This window comes from Electrona antarctica (assembly GCF_951216825.1).
Source record: "Electrona antarctica genome assembly, chromosome: 19".
NCBI lineage: Eukaryota > Metazoa > Chordata > Actinopteri > Myctophiformes > Myctophidae > Electrona > Electrona antarctica.
The window spans coordinates 3,599,842-3,617,499 of NC_136800.1; the positions used below are offsets into that span (position 1 = coordinate 3,599,842).

The following is a 17,658-nucleotide window of genomic DNA, read 5'->3' on the forward strand; positions in this document are numbered from 1 at the left end:
GATGCTCGACAAAGCCAGATGCATTGTGGTGGATTCTAACCCCCCAGACTCCGCAATGGTGGGCACAGCTACTTTACTGTGCCACCCGAGCGTCTCAAGGGTCTATGGGGCCTGGACTCCAGTCTCAGCACTGGGTCCAGCTTCAACAACTACTTGTTGATCTATCTCTTCATACTGGTGGTATTCTGTCTCCTCACTGGGTCCAGCAGCTTCAACAACTACCTGTTTGTCTATCTCTTCATAATCTGAGTCTTCTGCCTCTTCAATGGGGCCAGATCCAACAACTACTTGTTCATCTATCACTTCATACTCGAGGCCAGATTCAGAATCAGAACCAACAACATTATAATACTCGATATCAATGTTCTCATTTCCGACATTATAATGAACCGTCGCAGTGTCCCACACTCCTGCATTATGTCTTCTGGAGGCCTGGAGAAACACAGAAACACCCAACGTTAAGTCACTGAATCATCATCTGGCTGAGAACCCTCCTATCTCTCTATTGTTTGTTTGTATATGAAGACACGTGAACTCTGGTTTAACTGTCATTTACATTCCAGTCTTGTGTTGTGTAAAGATGTATTACCTTCCAGAGACAATAGAGGGCGATGGGTGGGTACAACAGCACCACCAACAGCAGCACCACCACAGTGATTGTAACTCTGCTGCTGTTGTCCTCAGGTGTCGGAGGGACTGTCGGAGGGACTGTAGGAGGGACTGTGGGAAAAAAACATCACCAAATAAACCTTCATGTTTGATTGAATCATGCCTGACGGAGATTCATATTGTGAGTTTAACCCATTTAGACCTGAGGCCGATTCTTAAAAAAGGGCTTCTAAATGCTAACAGTTCTATGTCAGTGGTGCTCAACCTTTTTCATGTCAAGGACCCCCAGAATTATCTGTATTTGGCCCAAAATATGTTGCAAAGATTTGAGTTAAAAAAAATCACTCTGAAAGAATATATATATTCAAAGAATTGAGCCACATTTTCAAGATGTATCAAGAATAGCAGACCTGCAAGCTCGTAGCGTGGCACTCGGTGACGCGCTACAAGCTTGTAGGTCTGCTATTTTTCAACAGCTAAAGTATAACATAACGCTTAAAACACCAAAAGGGGTTCCCGCCCAGAATGGTTTAAAGGTAATTTCATTCAGGTTACCTGTGACGGTGAGAGAGAGGATGTCGCTCTCAGAGGAGACATTGTGAGAAAACACGTTGGTGTGTTTTATAACAACGTCGACGTGATAAGCACAGCTGTAATTCCCTTGGTGGCCGGGGCCTGCTTCGAAGAACAGGAAGTTGGCAGAGTGATTGACAGCTGGCTGGGTGTGGTTGTGTGTGCTGTTGGCTCCAGTGAAGGTGAGGTGGAAGGAGCCGTCTGGGTACTGTGGCAGGATGGAGCAGCTGATGCTGAAGTTGGAACCTTCCAACACCTGCTGCCCCTGCTGCTGGCCCTCAGAAACCCCGTTTAGAGTGGGGAAGACACTGATGTTTGGCTTAAACAGAAGATCTGTAACAAGACACGAGTGATTGAATTATAGTACAGCAGATATTTACATACAGTATAGAGTAGCCAATGAGATGGAACCAAGATTAGAGATCCAACATATTGTAAGGCTTTTGTATGACTTTTGCTGAAATTAGACGATGCAAAAAAAGTTATTTTAAATTAATTCAGAAAAAGAAACATCCTGTTTCTATGCTGTAGATAGGTAGGTTAAGTAAGTAGGCAAGTAGACGGACGTCACTGTTTGTGTTACCTGAACAGATCACCTCCAATGTGACAGTGGAATTCTGAGACAGTGTCATTCCACACTCCCTCAGTGAAGACTCGGTTCCAACACAGTCAGCTGTGATCCACCACACAGGTTGAACCGTTGAAGCAGGACTCCTTTGTGTTGAAACGTCAGAGCCACAATCCATCTGCCTACACACGACAGAGGATGACTTCAGGTTCCAGTCGGACTGACCATCCACGGGTCTCCAGTCTCCCTGGTGTTGCATCTCCAGTACACCGCTACAGTTACTGTTTCCTCCCACCAGCCTGACGTCATCAGGCTCTGTACAGAGAGAAGACCGTTACAAACCATTTAGAGCAGACATGCCTTGTGAGCCGAAAGTGTTCAGTTCTCCCACTCCATGTTAATGGATGGTGGTGTTCTGTTAACAGATGGTGGGGATCTATTCCTAACACTGTCTAACACTAACACATGGTGAACTGTCACTCCCAAGACGGCAAACGGGTGACTTCTTGGAACGGATTTGACCAAACGTCAAACTCAAAACTCAAAGTTTGAGCACGGAATATGCACGGAATATGCAACTTCCGTGCAACTTATATATAACGGGTGTCCCTGGCTGTGGCACACCCTCATGCCATGCTCAGCCAATCACAGTGCATAATGGGAATAATGGCACACCTTCCAGCCAATCGGCCAACCACATCGCCAATGTCGGCCATACATGGTTAATTTTGCTGCAATTCCGTCCTCAAAGTTTGGCGGCATAGATGGTAATTTTCCCTCCTCATACTTTGAGGACATTACTCAAATTATTAGATTATACCTGAGCAGGTGAGTCCAACAGTCTTGTCAGGTGAGCAGGTGGTGTTTCTAGTTGAGTCTGAGGTTCTACAGTCCAGGAGAACAGACTCGTTGCCTTCACACTGGAACTCTTTGGTCCACATCGAAGCGTTCACTTCTCCATAGAGCGCCCCCTGGGGGACTGAAGGAGCCCCGCAGCCAAGATCCCTACAGACCACCTTTGCGTCCTGCTGGTCAAAGTCATCTTCACACACTGAGACCCACGACTGGTTAGACTTTACCTCCAGTCTGCCTGAACACACACTGGTCCCATTCACCAACCTCACAGACTCTGGAGAGAGAGAGGGGGGGGGGGGTGGTTGTCAACATACGTGTATCTTATTAATGTTTCAACACGCACGCGCATGCACGCACACACGCACGAGTTGTGGAGGTGAAGTGGAGTCCACATTATTGTAATAGTTGAGGTCACTGTTTATTTGTTTTACCCGAACAGAACACCTCCAGTCTCTCAGTGGAATTGTGAGACTCCTTTGTTCCACACTCCCTCAGTGAAGATTGAGATCCAACACATGGAATCTTCCACACAGGTTCAACGGTTGCATCAGACCTCCTTTGTGTTGAAACAGCAGAGCCACAGTTCAGCTGTCTACACACTACAGATGATGACTTCAGGTTCCAGTCATAAATAGAACCCGCTGGTCTCCACTCTTCCTGGTGTTTCACCTCCAGTATACCAGAACAGTTACTGGTTCCTCCCTCCAACATGACGTCACCAGGCTCTGTACAGTGGCAAAACGAGGCAAAGAATAAAATAAAGTACTATTACTTTCATTGTTAAATAGGAATCCGAATTATCTCAGGCTAGCAATGTCATTTTCATGTTTTAAACTAGAAATATGTGCTCCTCTGAGCACAGGACTCCACCGACAATATAGTAGAGGTCAATCTTAGCCAATCTGGATGAAATATGAATTATTGGACAGGTCTCCCTTGATGACATGACCATAGAGGTAATCAGGGCAGCTGCTGGCCATTTGGGTTCCCTAAGCATAATATATTTGTGGTGCCTTGTGCTTTGTGATATTCTTTATTCAGATGGATCCCCATTAGCTGCCACCAATGTAGCAGCTACTCTTCCTGGGGTCCATGACAAACAATACATATAACACAACACAATCAAAAATAACACTGCACAATAAAAACAGGTGCAATCTTGAAAAAAATACATTCATAATACAAAATACAAATGCATTTAAGACATTAAAAATACAGAGAAAATAAAAACACTAAACAAGACATCCCCTTAAATGATGACAGTTAATTAAAATTAAAATTGGGGTAATTGATCAGGTGTCTCTTAAGGAGCCTCTTAAAACTAGCCTTACTGGGTGCTTCCGTGATTATAGTTGGTAACGTGTTCCATACTGAAATAGCCCTGAACATTACAGATCTGCAAACCGCATTTGTTCTGGGTTTTTCTTTGACCATGTGGCCACTAGTAGCCTGCCTGGTAGCATGACTATGACGATCTCTCACATACTGTATTTGTGAATACAGACAAACTGGTTGTTTACTATGACAAACATTCCTAAAGAAACTCACTAAATTGCATGCCAACCTCTCCTCTACTCTGAGCCATGAGAGACTGGCATGCAAACTTTCTGTACTCTGCCTCACACCCACAATGTGGTGCGGTGCTGGATTACTTCTTCAATTCGACCAATTCCACAATTCAATTGGACTACGGTGGCAGCAGGAAGTACACGGTAATAGCCTAAATAGCTCCAGTTTTACCACCTTGGTGATTCACAACCATATGCTTATATTGGATGTGATTTCTCATCCCATCAGAATCAAAGTAATCACAGACATGACGTTGTCTGCAGCTAGAGTACATTTCACTCACTGCACAGGGAAGTGAATGATGCCAGGCTGCAGGTGACCACAAACCAGTCACATTATGTGAAATGTTCTTTTCTAGTTGTGATTATTATTACCTGAGCAGGTGAGTCCAACAGTCTTGTCAGGTGAGCAGGTGGTGTTTCTAGTTGAGTCTGAGGTTCTACAGTCCAGGAGAGCAGATTCGTTGCCTTCACACTGGAACTCTTTGGTCCACATCGAAGCGTTCACTTCTCCATGGAGCGCCCCCTGGAGGACTGAAGGAGCCCCACAGCCAAGATCCCTACAGACCACCTCTGCATCCTGCTGGTCAAAGTCATCTTCACACACTGAGACCCACGATTGGTTAGACTTCACCTCCACTCTGCCTGAACACGCACTGGTCCCATTCACCAACCTCACAGACTCTGGAGAGAGAGAGAGAGAGAGAGAGAGAGAGAGAGAGTGATTTTTTTTATCAAAAACAAATACATTACACTTTTCCAGGACTGCTCCGCTCATCTCTGAAATGCCATTTTTTTAAGAGTGGGGGATCTTAGTTGAGATCATTCAAGAATACATTTTCCAACATCACTACGCACAAATAAGGAGTTGTCTAAATGTAATAACTAATATTTGTGTATTCAGAATTCCTAACATGTCTCTGTAATGGACAGTCAGGACTCGGTAACCTATTAATATGTGAGCATTTTGTTGGTGGTACTTTATTTAGTACTTCAGGTTAATACAAGTAAAGATGTTTGTGTGTATCAGAACACAAGGGAGGTGTGTGTTCTGTGTGTATCAGTTTTGGTGTCTCAGGTGAGGCACAGACAGACAGACAGACAGACAGACAGACAGACAGACAGACAGACAGACAGACAGACAGACAGACAGACAGACAGACAGACAGAACAGGTGTTACCTGAACAGATCACCTCCAGTCTGTGGGCTGAAGTATAAGACGCATTTGTTCCACAGTCCTTCAGTGAAGACTCAGAGCCAACACAGGGAGATGTTATCCACCATACAGGTTGATTTGTAGAACCAACCAGTCTTAGTGATGAAACAGCAGAACCACAGGCTAGGTGTCTACACACTACAGATGATGACTGCAGGGTCCAGTCAGAATCATCCACTGGTCTCCACTCATAATGGAGTTTCATCTCCAGTTTTCCAGCACAGTTACTGGTTCCTTCCACCAATCTGACATCTGTACAGAAACGAAAGTAAGCAGTAAAAACTAAAAAAAAAAAAAAAAAATGCATTACTTTCATTTTAAGTATGTTTTAAGACTCTACACAGTCTATCCTGCAGGGGACACAGAAAGCATCACCGGTACGTTCCAAAAAGATCTGTCAACCTAAATCAGAGTAAGTAAAGGGGCAGTGGCTCAGGGATAGAGTGGCCGGTAGAGTAGCCGGTTCGATCCCGGGCTCCCCCAGAGTTAGTGTAGGTTCTAAGTAGGTTAGACACTAACTCTGCCATCGGTGTGTGAACGTGTGTGTGAATGGGTGAATGTAATGCACAATCTATGTAAAGCACTCTGGATAAAAGCACTATATACAGTAAATGCACCATTTACCATTTAAAGCAAATCACACGCATGTTGAAAAGAATGCTAATTAAAGTTTGAAATGATAGGCTGCTGTCATAGCACATTGTGATGTAGGAGGAGGAGGCAGAGGAGATGGGTCAGGTGGGTGTGTCCACATAACTCATCAATTTTAACACATACTGTACACAGTGTACAGCAGCGCTACTCAACCCGCGGCCCGCGGGCCCCATGCGGCCTCTGCTTCATGTCTCTGCGGCCCATCGTGGTCATTCCAATGAAATGATAGTTTTTGTACTTTCAGTGTGGGGAAAGCATTTGCAATCGTGATGAGATTCAGCTGATATAGGAAAGTGACCTGGTATGACTGTTCTAGTCTATTTTGCGTTGTTTGTTTCATTAACCCATTTTTGGCGGGAACCCCTTTTGGTGTTTTAAGCATTATGTTATACTTTAGCTATTGAAAAATAGCAGACCTACAAGTTCATAGCGCGGCACTCAGTGCCGCGCTATGAACTTGTAGGTCTGCTATTTTTGAAAAATCGTGAAAATGTGTCGCAAATTTGGAATATATTCTTTCAGAGCGAACATTTTTAACTCTAACTTTGCTTCTGGGGGGTCCCTTGAACAACATATTTTCAGATGGGGGTCGGTGGTCAATTACATATAATTTTTGGGGTCCTTGACATGAAATATTGAGCACCACTGATACAGAAACATGAGGTTTTTCAGAAATACCTAATTATTTTAATTTCGACGTCAGGCCTAAATGGGTTAACACAATCAGTGCCGGAAGTCCTTCAAAATAGGAGCTCTGGGGTGCCAGAAAGACATGGCCGCTTTTACTCGGAAACCCATGACCCGGAAACAATCCACTAAAAAAGGTTTACTTTACATAGCTAGCTTACATTGCGATAGTTTTAGTTTATACGATATATGATCCAAAAAGCGTTCATATTTTGCGGGAGAGACGGATGAGGAGCAGAAATGAAGCGCCAGTATATCGATCCGTTCAACACCACGGAGAGCGCCCTGGATTATGAGAGACGAGTCATTCTTTCCGCCGCGCTAACAGCTAAGTCAATGATAAGCTAACAATTGCCTAGAGTGTAGCATACGGTAGCCGAAAGGCGAACTGACAAATAAAAAAAAGGAAAAAATTCAGAATATTCTTATCTCGCCCTGTATCATTGAGGATGCGCTAGGACGTCCTCAGACGTCCTATGTACGGGTCCATTGGGTACGGAAACGGTTAATGTACAAGTATTATTTTTGTTTGAGTATATTGGCTTTACTGCATCATGCACTGCGGTTACAATTTGTTCTAGATTCCTAGTGTTCATTTAAAATGAGATATTCCTCTAAATCTGGGTATAGTAAAAAAGAAAAGAATCAGGCCACAGCTCTCCTGGTCCCTCTGCACGTCCCTGATTACCTGAGCAGGTGAGTCCAACAGTCTTGTCAGGTGAGCAGGTGTTTCTAGTTGAGTCTGAACTTCTACAGTCCAGGAGAACAGACTCGTTGCCTTCACACTGGAACTCTTTGGTCCACATCGAAGCGTTCACTTCCCCATAGAGCGCCCCCTGGAGGACTGAAGGAGGCCCACAGTCAAGCTCCCTACAGACCACCTCTGCATCCTGCTGGTCAAAGTCATCTTCACACACCGAGACCCACGACTGGTTAGACTTCACCTCCACTCTGCCTGAACACACACTGGTCCCATTCACCAACCTCACAGCAGACTCTGGAGAGAGAGAGAGAGAGAGAGGGTGTGTGTGTGTGTGTGGCGGGGGGGAGGGTGTTCAACATTTTCATTCATTAAAGGTAACAGACAACAGACGAGAACATGAGGACACACACACACACACACACACACACACACACACACACACACACACACACACACACACACACACACACACACACACAGATAGACATGAATCAACGGATGGACAGACCTATGGGGACAGACGGACGGGGACAGACAGACAGACAAGCCAGATCAATTAAATAGCAGACTGTACAGATTACTGTTATTGTTTGTTTGTGTTACCTGAACAGATCACCTCCAGACTGTGAGAGTAGCTGCCAGACCTCATTGCGCCACACTCCCTCAGTGAAGACTCAGTGCCATCACAGGAAGATATAATATCCCATACTTCAGTATCATCAGTATAATCAGCAGAACTCATTTGTGTCGACAGAGCAGAGCCACAGTCTATCTGCCGACACACTACAGATGCTGCCTTCAGGTTCCAGACAGACTGAGTAAACCCTCGTCTCCATTCTCTCTGGTGTTTGATCTCTAGTCTACCAGTACAGTTACTGCTTCCCCCCACCAACCTAACATCATCAGGCCCTGTACAGAGACAAGTGAGAATACCATAAGTACAGTCAAACAAAGTACTATTACTTTCCTTATAAAATAACAATCCTAACAAAGAGTGTAGATTGTTATGTCAGGCTATCGAAACCACATCCTTGTGTTTGTTTTCTGTTTTTTTAACTGATTCTGTTCTATTTTCACCATCATTTCTCATGTCGTTTAATTTTGTCTTTTGAGGGGCGCCAGCCCCTCCCACGTCCATAGTCTGTGTCCACAGTCGTTGTGTCATAGTGTCTGAGCAAATAGACAATGTGTCTAATTTTACGTCATGGTGATGTGCCCCTCACTTCACATGGGTGTGATTTTTCAAATAAGATGTTGGTTTGTAAAGCATGTAACCTTTGTCCTTATTACTATTTTTGAGGGGCACTAGCCCCTCCTATGTCCAGCTTTGAGTGTTAGTGTAAACACAAACATTGAGGACAAAAGTGTGTAAACACAAACATTGAGGACAAAAGTGTGTAAACACAAACATTGAGGACGCAAATTTTGATTGGCCGGAATGTGATGATGTATGATGATAAGAGCGCCCCTCACTTGTGGAATCTGGAACCAATAATTCTTCAATATTTCATGTTACAAAATGTGCCTTGTGTTATTTACATGCAGTAGAGCTCATCCTGTTGACACCTATGGGGGTGTCGATGTGGCGCCTGTTTATACTGTAGTCTGTGCCTTTTGTTTGAGTCCTGAGTTCCTGGGTCACACCTAGGGGCAATTACATGCTAAATAGTAGTTCAAAGTGGCCACTGTTGGAGTGCTTGATCAAAGGTTAAGCATCTCGCCTTCAGAGGAACAGTGAACACGCCTACATTCTCACCTATGTCTGTGAAACTGTACTTAATTCCATGCAATTGAATGTAACTTTGTCAGTCTACCGGACGGCGTAAGGCCGCCGGAGGAGCCTATGCTGTGTGCTGTGTTGCTGAATAAACCAACATGATCGGAACATCTCACTCTGTCTGCTGTCGTGCCGTCTCACATTTTCTCCGGTGCTCTCCCAGCTTTCAGGTTTAACAGTATTTCGTATAGTAGAACTAGAGTGTTTCGTGTCTACCAGATACGACACACACGGGTGTGATTTGTATTATTACCTGAGCAGGTGAGTCCAACAGTTTTGTCAGGTGAGCAGGTGGTGTTTCTAGTTGAGTCTGACCTTCTACAGTCCAGGAGAACAGACTCGTTGCCTTGACACAGGAACTCTTTGGTCCACATTGAAGCGTTCACTTCTCCATAGAGTGCCCCCTGGAGGACTGAAGGAGGCCCACAGTCAAGCTCCCTACAGACCACCTCTGCATCCTGCTGGTCAAAGTCATCTTCACACACCGAGACCCACGACTGGTTAGACTTCACCTCCACTCTGCCTGAACACACACTGGTCCCATTCACCAACCTCACAGACTCTGGAGAGAGAGAGAGAGAGAGAGAGAGAGATAGATCATGTTATGGGAGTTTTAGAATGCCAACTACAGTGCCAAATATATGCATTATTGTGTATTTATCTTCCTTCCATTAAGTCTCTTTCGCTCACCAATGTGCTCAGTCTAATTCATGCAGCTGTCAATCTAACAGCTGACCGGACTTCTCCATGCTTACTATCACTATGTCAGCGAATGTGTACTTGTGTAACTATTTGTGTGTCGCCCTTATCTTTAGCACAGACCCTTATATGACCATTCAGTATAGCATCTCTGTTAAAACAAGACTATAAGAACTGTTTGAGAATGGGGTTGGGGAGGCTTGCGCCCGGAGGGGCTGCTGGAACAGGCACGGAGGCCTGTTCCTCACTCTCTGTATATTGTTTCTCTGCTGAATCTTCTTAATAAATTCTCAATACTTCACCCTGAAGAACTTTGTCATTCCTTCATCTTTGGACGATTATTTAATCGACAACAATCATTTCAAGAACATTAATGAGTGGGGATCTTAGTTGATTTGAATAGAACGAAGGCGTGAACGAAGTATGCCATTGTTACAGGAGGCTATTGATCTGTTATCAAGCTAGGCAAAGCAGTAGCCATGCAGTGGGAAATCAGCTTTCGACAGTCTAAGATGAAATAAATATCCCTCTTGTGAGGCAGGTTGTCGCAGACCCCCAGTGAATGGGCTCCAATTTTGACAACCCGCGCCCTGCCAGTCAATAATCCATAATATAATATAATAATAATCCAGTCACCAGCGATTATATCAAAATACAAACCAGACCCGCCACGCCCGTCAAATAAGGGACCCGTTGTCCGCCCTGTTACCCGTGATTACATACAGTAAATAGCCTACAGCCAGTCACTCAATTTAAAGCTGTGTTAAAATGCTTTTAACACAAGACTGCAGCCGTCAACCATAGCGGTACATTCAGTGGTCAAGTTCGTTCAGAAATCTACACGTCAAGTGAAGAACGGAGGAGTGAGCTTTCCATATAGCCACGCGCGAGAACGTTCATACATGCAGTACGCACGTGTCGTTGTTTGCATTGTCAGATGATTTGAATTTGAAGGTTAAACAGGATGTTAAATGTGTTTTTGTGAGTTAAGTCAACTGACCGGCGTGCTGTGTTAAGCTACGTGCTCGTGCTATGAGGATGATATCCCAAAGAGCCTTCCCGCTCATAAAACATGTGTTGGACTCGGGCCGTAAATGAAAGCCCTTTATAAGTTTGCAGCATGTGTGTGTGTGTGTGTGTGTGTGTGTGTGTGTGTGTTGTGGCGTTCACTGTGTGGCAGTGTCTGGCCAGCAGCTACGATCTGAATGTCCGGTGTTTACACAGACACGCTAATAAACAGCTTAAATGTTAAAAACAGGCGTTGTGGTTGTGTGCATATGCTAATGGTCAATGCCCGTGTGCAGAGCAATTGCTCAAGCCACTGAGGAGAACCATCCAGAACAGACAAGAGTGACTGACTGACTGAACGGTTTCCTTATTATAGTAGGATAGGATAGTGAAGGTAGCAGATCTACAAGCTCACAATGTGTCACATCGCAACATGTTGTGAACTTGTAGATCTGCTATTTTCACTGTATTTTAAAGTGCATTTAAGTGGTTAAACTTTTCCCTTCCTAGAGATGTCTTTGAAATGTAGTGGAGTAAAAGTATACAAAAATAGAAGTACTTAAGTAATAGTACTCAATACAAGTAAACATACTTTGCTACTGTCCACCACTGTGCATAACAGACACGGACATGAGTTTCAACAAAGACACAGACAGACAGACAGACAGACAGACAGACAGACAGACAGACAGACAGACAGACAGACAGACAGATCAATTACATTAACTGTACAGATTACAGTCATTGTTGAAGTGATTGTTTGTGTTACCTGAACAGAATACCTCCAGGATCCTACGGGAAGTATCAGACGTCTTGGTTCCACACTCCCTCAGTGAAGATTCAGACCCATCACAGGACACTGTCATCTTCCATACCGGTTGATCTTCTGAAGCATAACTCCATCGTGTTGAAACAGCAGAGCCACAGTCCACCTGCCTACACACTACAGAAGATGACTGCAGGTTCCAGTCAGAATGACCATCCACAGGTTTCCAGTCTCCCTGGTGTTGCGTCTCCAGTCTACCAGTACACTTGCTTCCTCCCACCAGCCTGACAGGCTCTGTACAGAGACAAGGGAGTAAGTAGTAAAACAACGTTTTATTTCATCAAAAACTAAAAGTGTCGTTATCTCAGAGAGTCAGTGTCTTTTTGAATATCTTCAATTTGTTTTAAGTTGATACTTTTTCTCATGTATCTCGTTTGTGTTATATTATAGTAAAAGTTGTATCTTTCGCTGCCACTGCAGCATTTGTAAAATGCTTTAAATACATTTTGGAAAAGCGCTGCACACAGTGCTTGTAAATTCTTAGAAGCCCAATATTTCATGATATGAAATAAATTGATTTAACCATAATAATAATATTAATTGATTTAACATATGAACGTGGAAACCTCTCCCTCTCTCTCATCTGTGCATAAACCCTTGTTTCTCTTCTGTTGGTGCGTAGGGGACGAATTGTTACGGCTCGCTCCTCCTCCTAACCTTCACATCCATGTACTGTGACAATGTGCACGTGCAACACGCTTTATCACACTAAACACAATGTGCACGTGCAACACGCTTTATCACACAAAACACAATGTGCACGTGCAACACGCTTTATCACACTAAACACAATGTGCACGTGCAACACGCTTTATCACACTAAACACAATGTGCACGTGCAACACGCTACATCACACTAAACACAATGTGCACGTGCAACATGCTACATCACACTAAACACAACGTGCACGTGCAACACGCTACATCACACTAAACACAACGTGCACGTGCAACACGCTACATCACACTAAACACAACGTGCACGTGCAACGCGCTACATCACACTAAACACAACGTGCACGTGCAACACGCTACATCACACTAAACACAACGTGCACGTGCAACACGCTACATCACACTAAACATATGAAATACTCTCACTATTGTCAAGCATTATGACAAAGAGAGAGATGCATGTCAATGTAAAGTTACTTTGATTTATTTACTGACATCAACCTGGGAGAGAGAACACAAGTTCCACTTAATCCTCTCATAAAGTTGTAAACATTGAGATGAAGTTGTAAACATTGACATAAAGTTGTAAACATTGACATGATGTTGTGAACAACATTGATAACTGCTTTGACAGCAGGGGGAGGCGGGGCTGTGTGTTATTTGCAGAGCCCTCCATACCTAGTGTAATGAACATACAGACAGGTGCAACCATTTTCTTTCAAAAATAAATAAATTATATATATATATATATATATATATATATAATTACCTGAGCAGGTGAGTTCAACAGTCTTGTCAGGTGAGCAGGTGGTGTTTCTAGTTGAGTCTGAAGTTCTACAGTCCAGGAGAACAGACTCGCTGCCTTCACACTGGAACTCTTTGGTCCACATTGAAGCGTTCACTTCTCCATAGAGCGCCCCCTGGAGGACTGAAGGAGCTGCACAGCCAAGCTCCCTACAGACCACCTTTGCGTCCTGCTGGTCAAAGTCATCTTCACAAACTGAGACCCAAGACTGATTAGACTTCACCTCCACTCTGCCTGAACACACACTGGTCCCATTCACCAACCTCACAGACTCTGGAGAGAGAGAGAGAGAGATAGAGAGAGATAAAGAGAGAGAGAGAGAGAGAGAGAGAGAGAGAGAGAGAGAGAGAGAGAGAGAGAGAGAGAGAGAGAGAGAGAGAGAGAGAGAGAGAGAGAGAGAGAGAGATTTAATTAGAAAAAGCTCTTGGTCTATCTATAATCTATGATGATTTGTAATCTTTGTTTACCTGTTGTGTTGTGTGTTTGTTCAGCCTGGAGAGCTGAAGGGAAACAAATAACACAATAAATTAGCTTCACAACACAGAGAACGTGGATTGTCTCTATTACTCTAATACATTGTCTCCACCAGGCCAGGCGTTACATTTCGGCCCATAACTCTTGAATCAAAGGTCGTACAATCAAAACATGACTTTCCCTGGATTCCTTGGATCATGACAACTACCCACACAGTCAATGCCCATCTCAGAATGAGTATCAGAATCTGTTTAGTTTGTCACATCACAGTTTTGCAGGTGTAAAGCAATGGTGGAATTATATTTTTCTTGTGTGAGCTTCATCCCAGAAAGTCTTGTCAGGCCTACATGTGTCATTGTGTCATGACCCAAGGAACCTATAGGGGGAAAGGTTTGACTTTATGTACGGCTGTACAGTTCAATACTTACACCCTGTCCTCACTGCCAGCGATGTGAGCAAAGAAAAGTCACAAGTGGCGGTCCGTACTGAAATTAACTGGGCCTTCAACAATCTAGAGATCGTCTGGGACGGTCGCGGAACGGCTGTGCGCGTGCTCACACACACACACACACACACAACGGCGTAACAATGCACATCAACGTTATTATACTGGAAGTTTGGAACAACGAAAGCACACAAACAATAATAATAAGCTGCAGCCTGTCAAGTGTCAACCTGTCACCGGGGGACTAAACACACACACGCACACCGAGAGAGAGAGAGAGAGAGAGAGAGAGAGAGAGAGAGAGAGAGAGAGAGAGAGATTTAATTAGAAGAAGCTCTCTCTTGGTCTATCTATAATCTATGATGATTTGTAATCTTTGTTTACCTGTTGTGTTGTGTGTTTGTTCAGCCTGGAGAGCTGAAGGGAAACAAATAACACAATAAATTAGCTTCACAACAGAGAACGTGGATTGTCTCTATTACTCTAATACATTGTCTCCACCAGGCCAGGCGTTACATTTCGGCCCATAACTCTTGAATCAAAGGTCGTAAAATCAAAACTGACATTCCCTGGATTCCTTGGATCATGACAACTACCCACACAGTCAATGCCCACCTCAGAATGAGTATCAGAATCAGATGGGAACTCGCGCAGAAAGTTTCAAACACCCAGTTCTCTTTTCTCATTGGACAATATTTTCCCCCAGCGATGGGATCCAAGCAAGACGTTAACATCACCAAAGGCCAGCTAGCTGGCCCTAGCACTTGAAAGAAGACGCCCAGCAGGGAAAACTGAAATCTGATTGGCTAAGGAACCTGTCAATCTCTATATTGCTCCCATTCATTTCAACAGCAAGGGGATTCAGTGGAGTTTATGAAGGCCTGACGGTAGAGACTTTTACCCGGAGACAATACAAGGAAATAATCCTATTGGTTAAAAAAAAAACAAGCGCTGTTGTACCTGCACAGAATGGAAGCAGAGCATCCAGCCTGTCTGAGTGAGAAATAGTGCAGTGGCAGCGAAATAAATACAATATATAATATTAGTTAAAAAGAAAAACTTATTATAAAATATAAATTTCTGCATCAGGAAAGTGCAGGGCCAGCAGAGAAGGCCTTGCTGGCCCTGACGGCCCACCACTAAAATACGTGTGTTTCAATCAGCGAGAGAGCGACACTACATGTGTTGTGCAGCGACGTTGTCCCACTCCCCAAACTATTTGTATATTTGTATTGGTGGATATCTGCTTTGTGCCTGTTCCTGTAATATAGCTAGTTTAATTAAGTTTCAAATGGCATAGTGGACGGACAACACATTTTGTTTCACTACCGTGAACAATCCTCAAATATGAAGTGTGTCAGGAACAAAGTGAGGGGTACATTGTTCCTGCCGCACTTCATATTTGAGGATTGTTCACGGTACATTACGGTATAGTATTACTTCATATCATGTATAGCCTATTGTTCAAAACTTCAAACGGCCACCATCAAACAGTTGGCTGTCAATGAATTGTTAAGTCCAAACATTACAACTCACAGGACATGCTTCATAACACTGTGTGTAAAGTTATTTTGTAATTGTCCAACAGGGGAAGCCATCAGTTCTAAATGTGTGTGTGCACTGTGCATGGCCTTAAACCCATTCAGGACGGGAACCCCTTTTGGTATTTTAAGCATTATGTTATACTTTAGCTATTGAAAAATAGCAGATCTACAAGCTCATAGCGCGGCACCGAGTGCCGTGCTACGAGCTTCGTAAAATCGCGAAAAAGTGGCGCAAATGTTTGAAAATATATTCGTTCAGAGCGAACGTTTTTAACTCAAATCTTTGCTTCTGGGGGGTCCCTGGAAAGACATTTTCTGATGGGGGTATACGGCGAAATTCTGGGGGTCCTTGACCTGAAAAAGGTTTAGCACCACTGACATAGAAACACAGGTTTTACAGAAAACATTTAGGATTTAGAAGCCATTTGTTTTTAATTGTTTACATTAGTAGGCTATTTTATTAATTTGTTTTTTGTTTTTTTACAGTTGTTTGTATGGTCTGTTGGATGTTGGTTGTTTTAAAATGGACCTCTATTTCATTTTTACCAATAGATTTTACTCAAAAAGGACTCATAGCACGACACAGAGTGCCGCGCTATGAGCTTGTAGATCTGCTATTTTTGAAAAATCGTGAAAATGTGGCGCAAATCTTTGACTATATATTCTTTCAAAGTGAACATTTTTAATTCAAATATTTGCTTCTGGGTGGTCCCTGGAACAACATATTTTCAGATGGGGGTCCACGGCCAAATGCATATTATTCTGGGGGTCCTTGACATGAAAAGGTTTGAGCACCACTGACATACAGAAACAGGATTTTAAGAAAACTGTCATGAATTAGAAGACATTTGTAGTTATATATTTAATGCATGTGAGTTGCATGTCAGTTAAAGGACATTGGAGTACAAAGTAATACTAAGTGTAATCAGTGTAAACACATGTAGTAAGATAGTGTTTCAGTCTCGGAGTCTCTATACTCACTGCAGTCTGCAGCTTCGTCTGAGCCGTCTTTACAGTCATCTGCCGTGTCACATTTCCACCACAACGGAATGCACTTGTAGTTCTTACAAGGAAACTGATGGGAGAGACGACACACATCTTTAGAATGACTATCGACAGCAGACACGAAACATGAAGACATAAAGACATATAACCAGTGCTTAATTTCAGCCGGAGCTTGGCGGAGCTCAGCTCCGGTAACTGTCACTTCAGCTCCCCTAAGTGTAAAGGCAGCTCCGGTACCTGTAGGTGGCGCTCCGCTATGGGAGCCGATTGGTCCTATACGCAGAGTAGACTACACAGGCTGCGTAGGGCCCCCGATTCCCAAAAAGGCCTCCACCCGCACTGCGCAAAAAACTACGTTCAAAGAACGTACAGCTACGTTCTTTGCGCAGGGCGGGTGCAACTACGTTCTTTGCGCAGGGCGGGCGCAACTACGTTCTTTGCGCAGTGAGTGTACGCTGCTCATAAGGGTGGAATCTTCCGTCAATAACATACCTTAGTGATCAGAATTGGAAACATGCCTGTTGACGGCTGACTGTATAAATTATTATTCCCACCACGTAGAAACGCCCCCCTTTCAAAGTATTTTTGCTTCGTTGTAATCGGTTCAGGTTCGGACGGGAGAGTTTATTTTTAGACAACACACGGAATCTATTCATCATGAAGCGACTTTATCCGTTCGTTCAGGATATGAAAAAAGAAAAGGCTTCAGACTGAACTATACGGGCAGCAGCAATCAGGTAAATAAACTGTCAACTTGCAGCCTTGCAGTGTCCTGTGCTGTGAATGCCGGTTGTTGTTACTTGTTCCAAACGGAGCTATCGGGTGGTCAAAGTGTGTGTGTTTATGTGGGGGGCGGGGGGGTGAAATCACTGACCTACAGTATATGTGAGAGTGCAGGTGTAATGTAGACAAACTATTTCACTGGTTTGGAAAGTGGCGACCACTGTGGTGCATCGGTAAAAATGC

The 17,658-nt window shown here is 43.8% G+C and overlaps 1 protein-coding gene across 1 annotated transcript; it reads right to left on the reverse strand.

Moving 5' to 3' along the window:
* Positions 1-102: 102 nt before the first annotated feature.
* Positions 103-8,102, reverse strand: LOC306943788 (scavenger receptor cysteine-rich type 1 protein M130-like; the record flags this gene model as incomplete). Its single annotated transcript, XM_079530315.1, has 10 exons — positions 8,038-8,102; positions 7,420-7,728; positions 5,355-5,642; positions 4,549-4,857; positions 3,037-3,330; positions 2,571-2,879; positions 1,766-2,065; positions 1,165-1,515; positions 590-720; positions 103-432 (listed from the first exon to the last, which is right to left on the reverse strand). Exons 1-10 carry the CDS (start codon positions 8,081-8,083, stop codon positions 103-105), a joined length of 2,667 nt encoding a protein of 888 aa, XP_079386441.1. The 5' UTR covers positions 8,084-8,102.
* Positions 8,103-17,658: the final 9,556 nt, after the last annotated feature.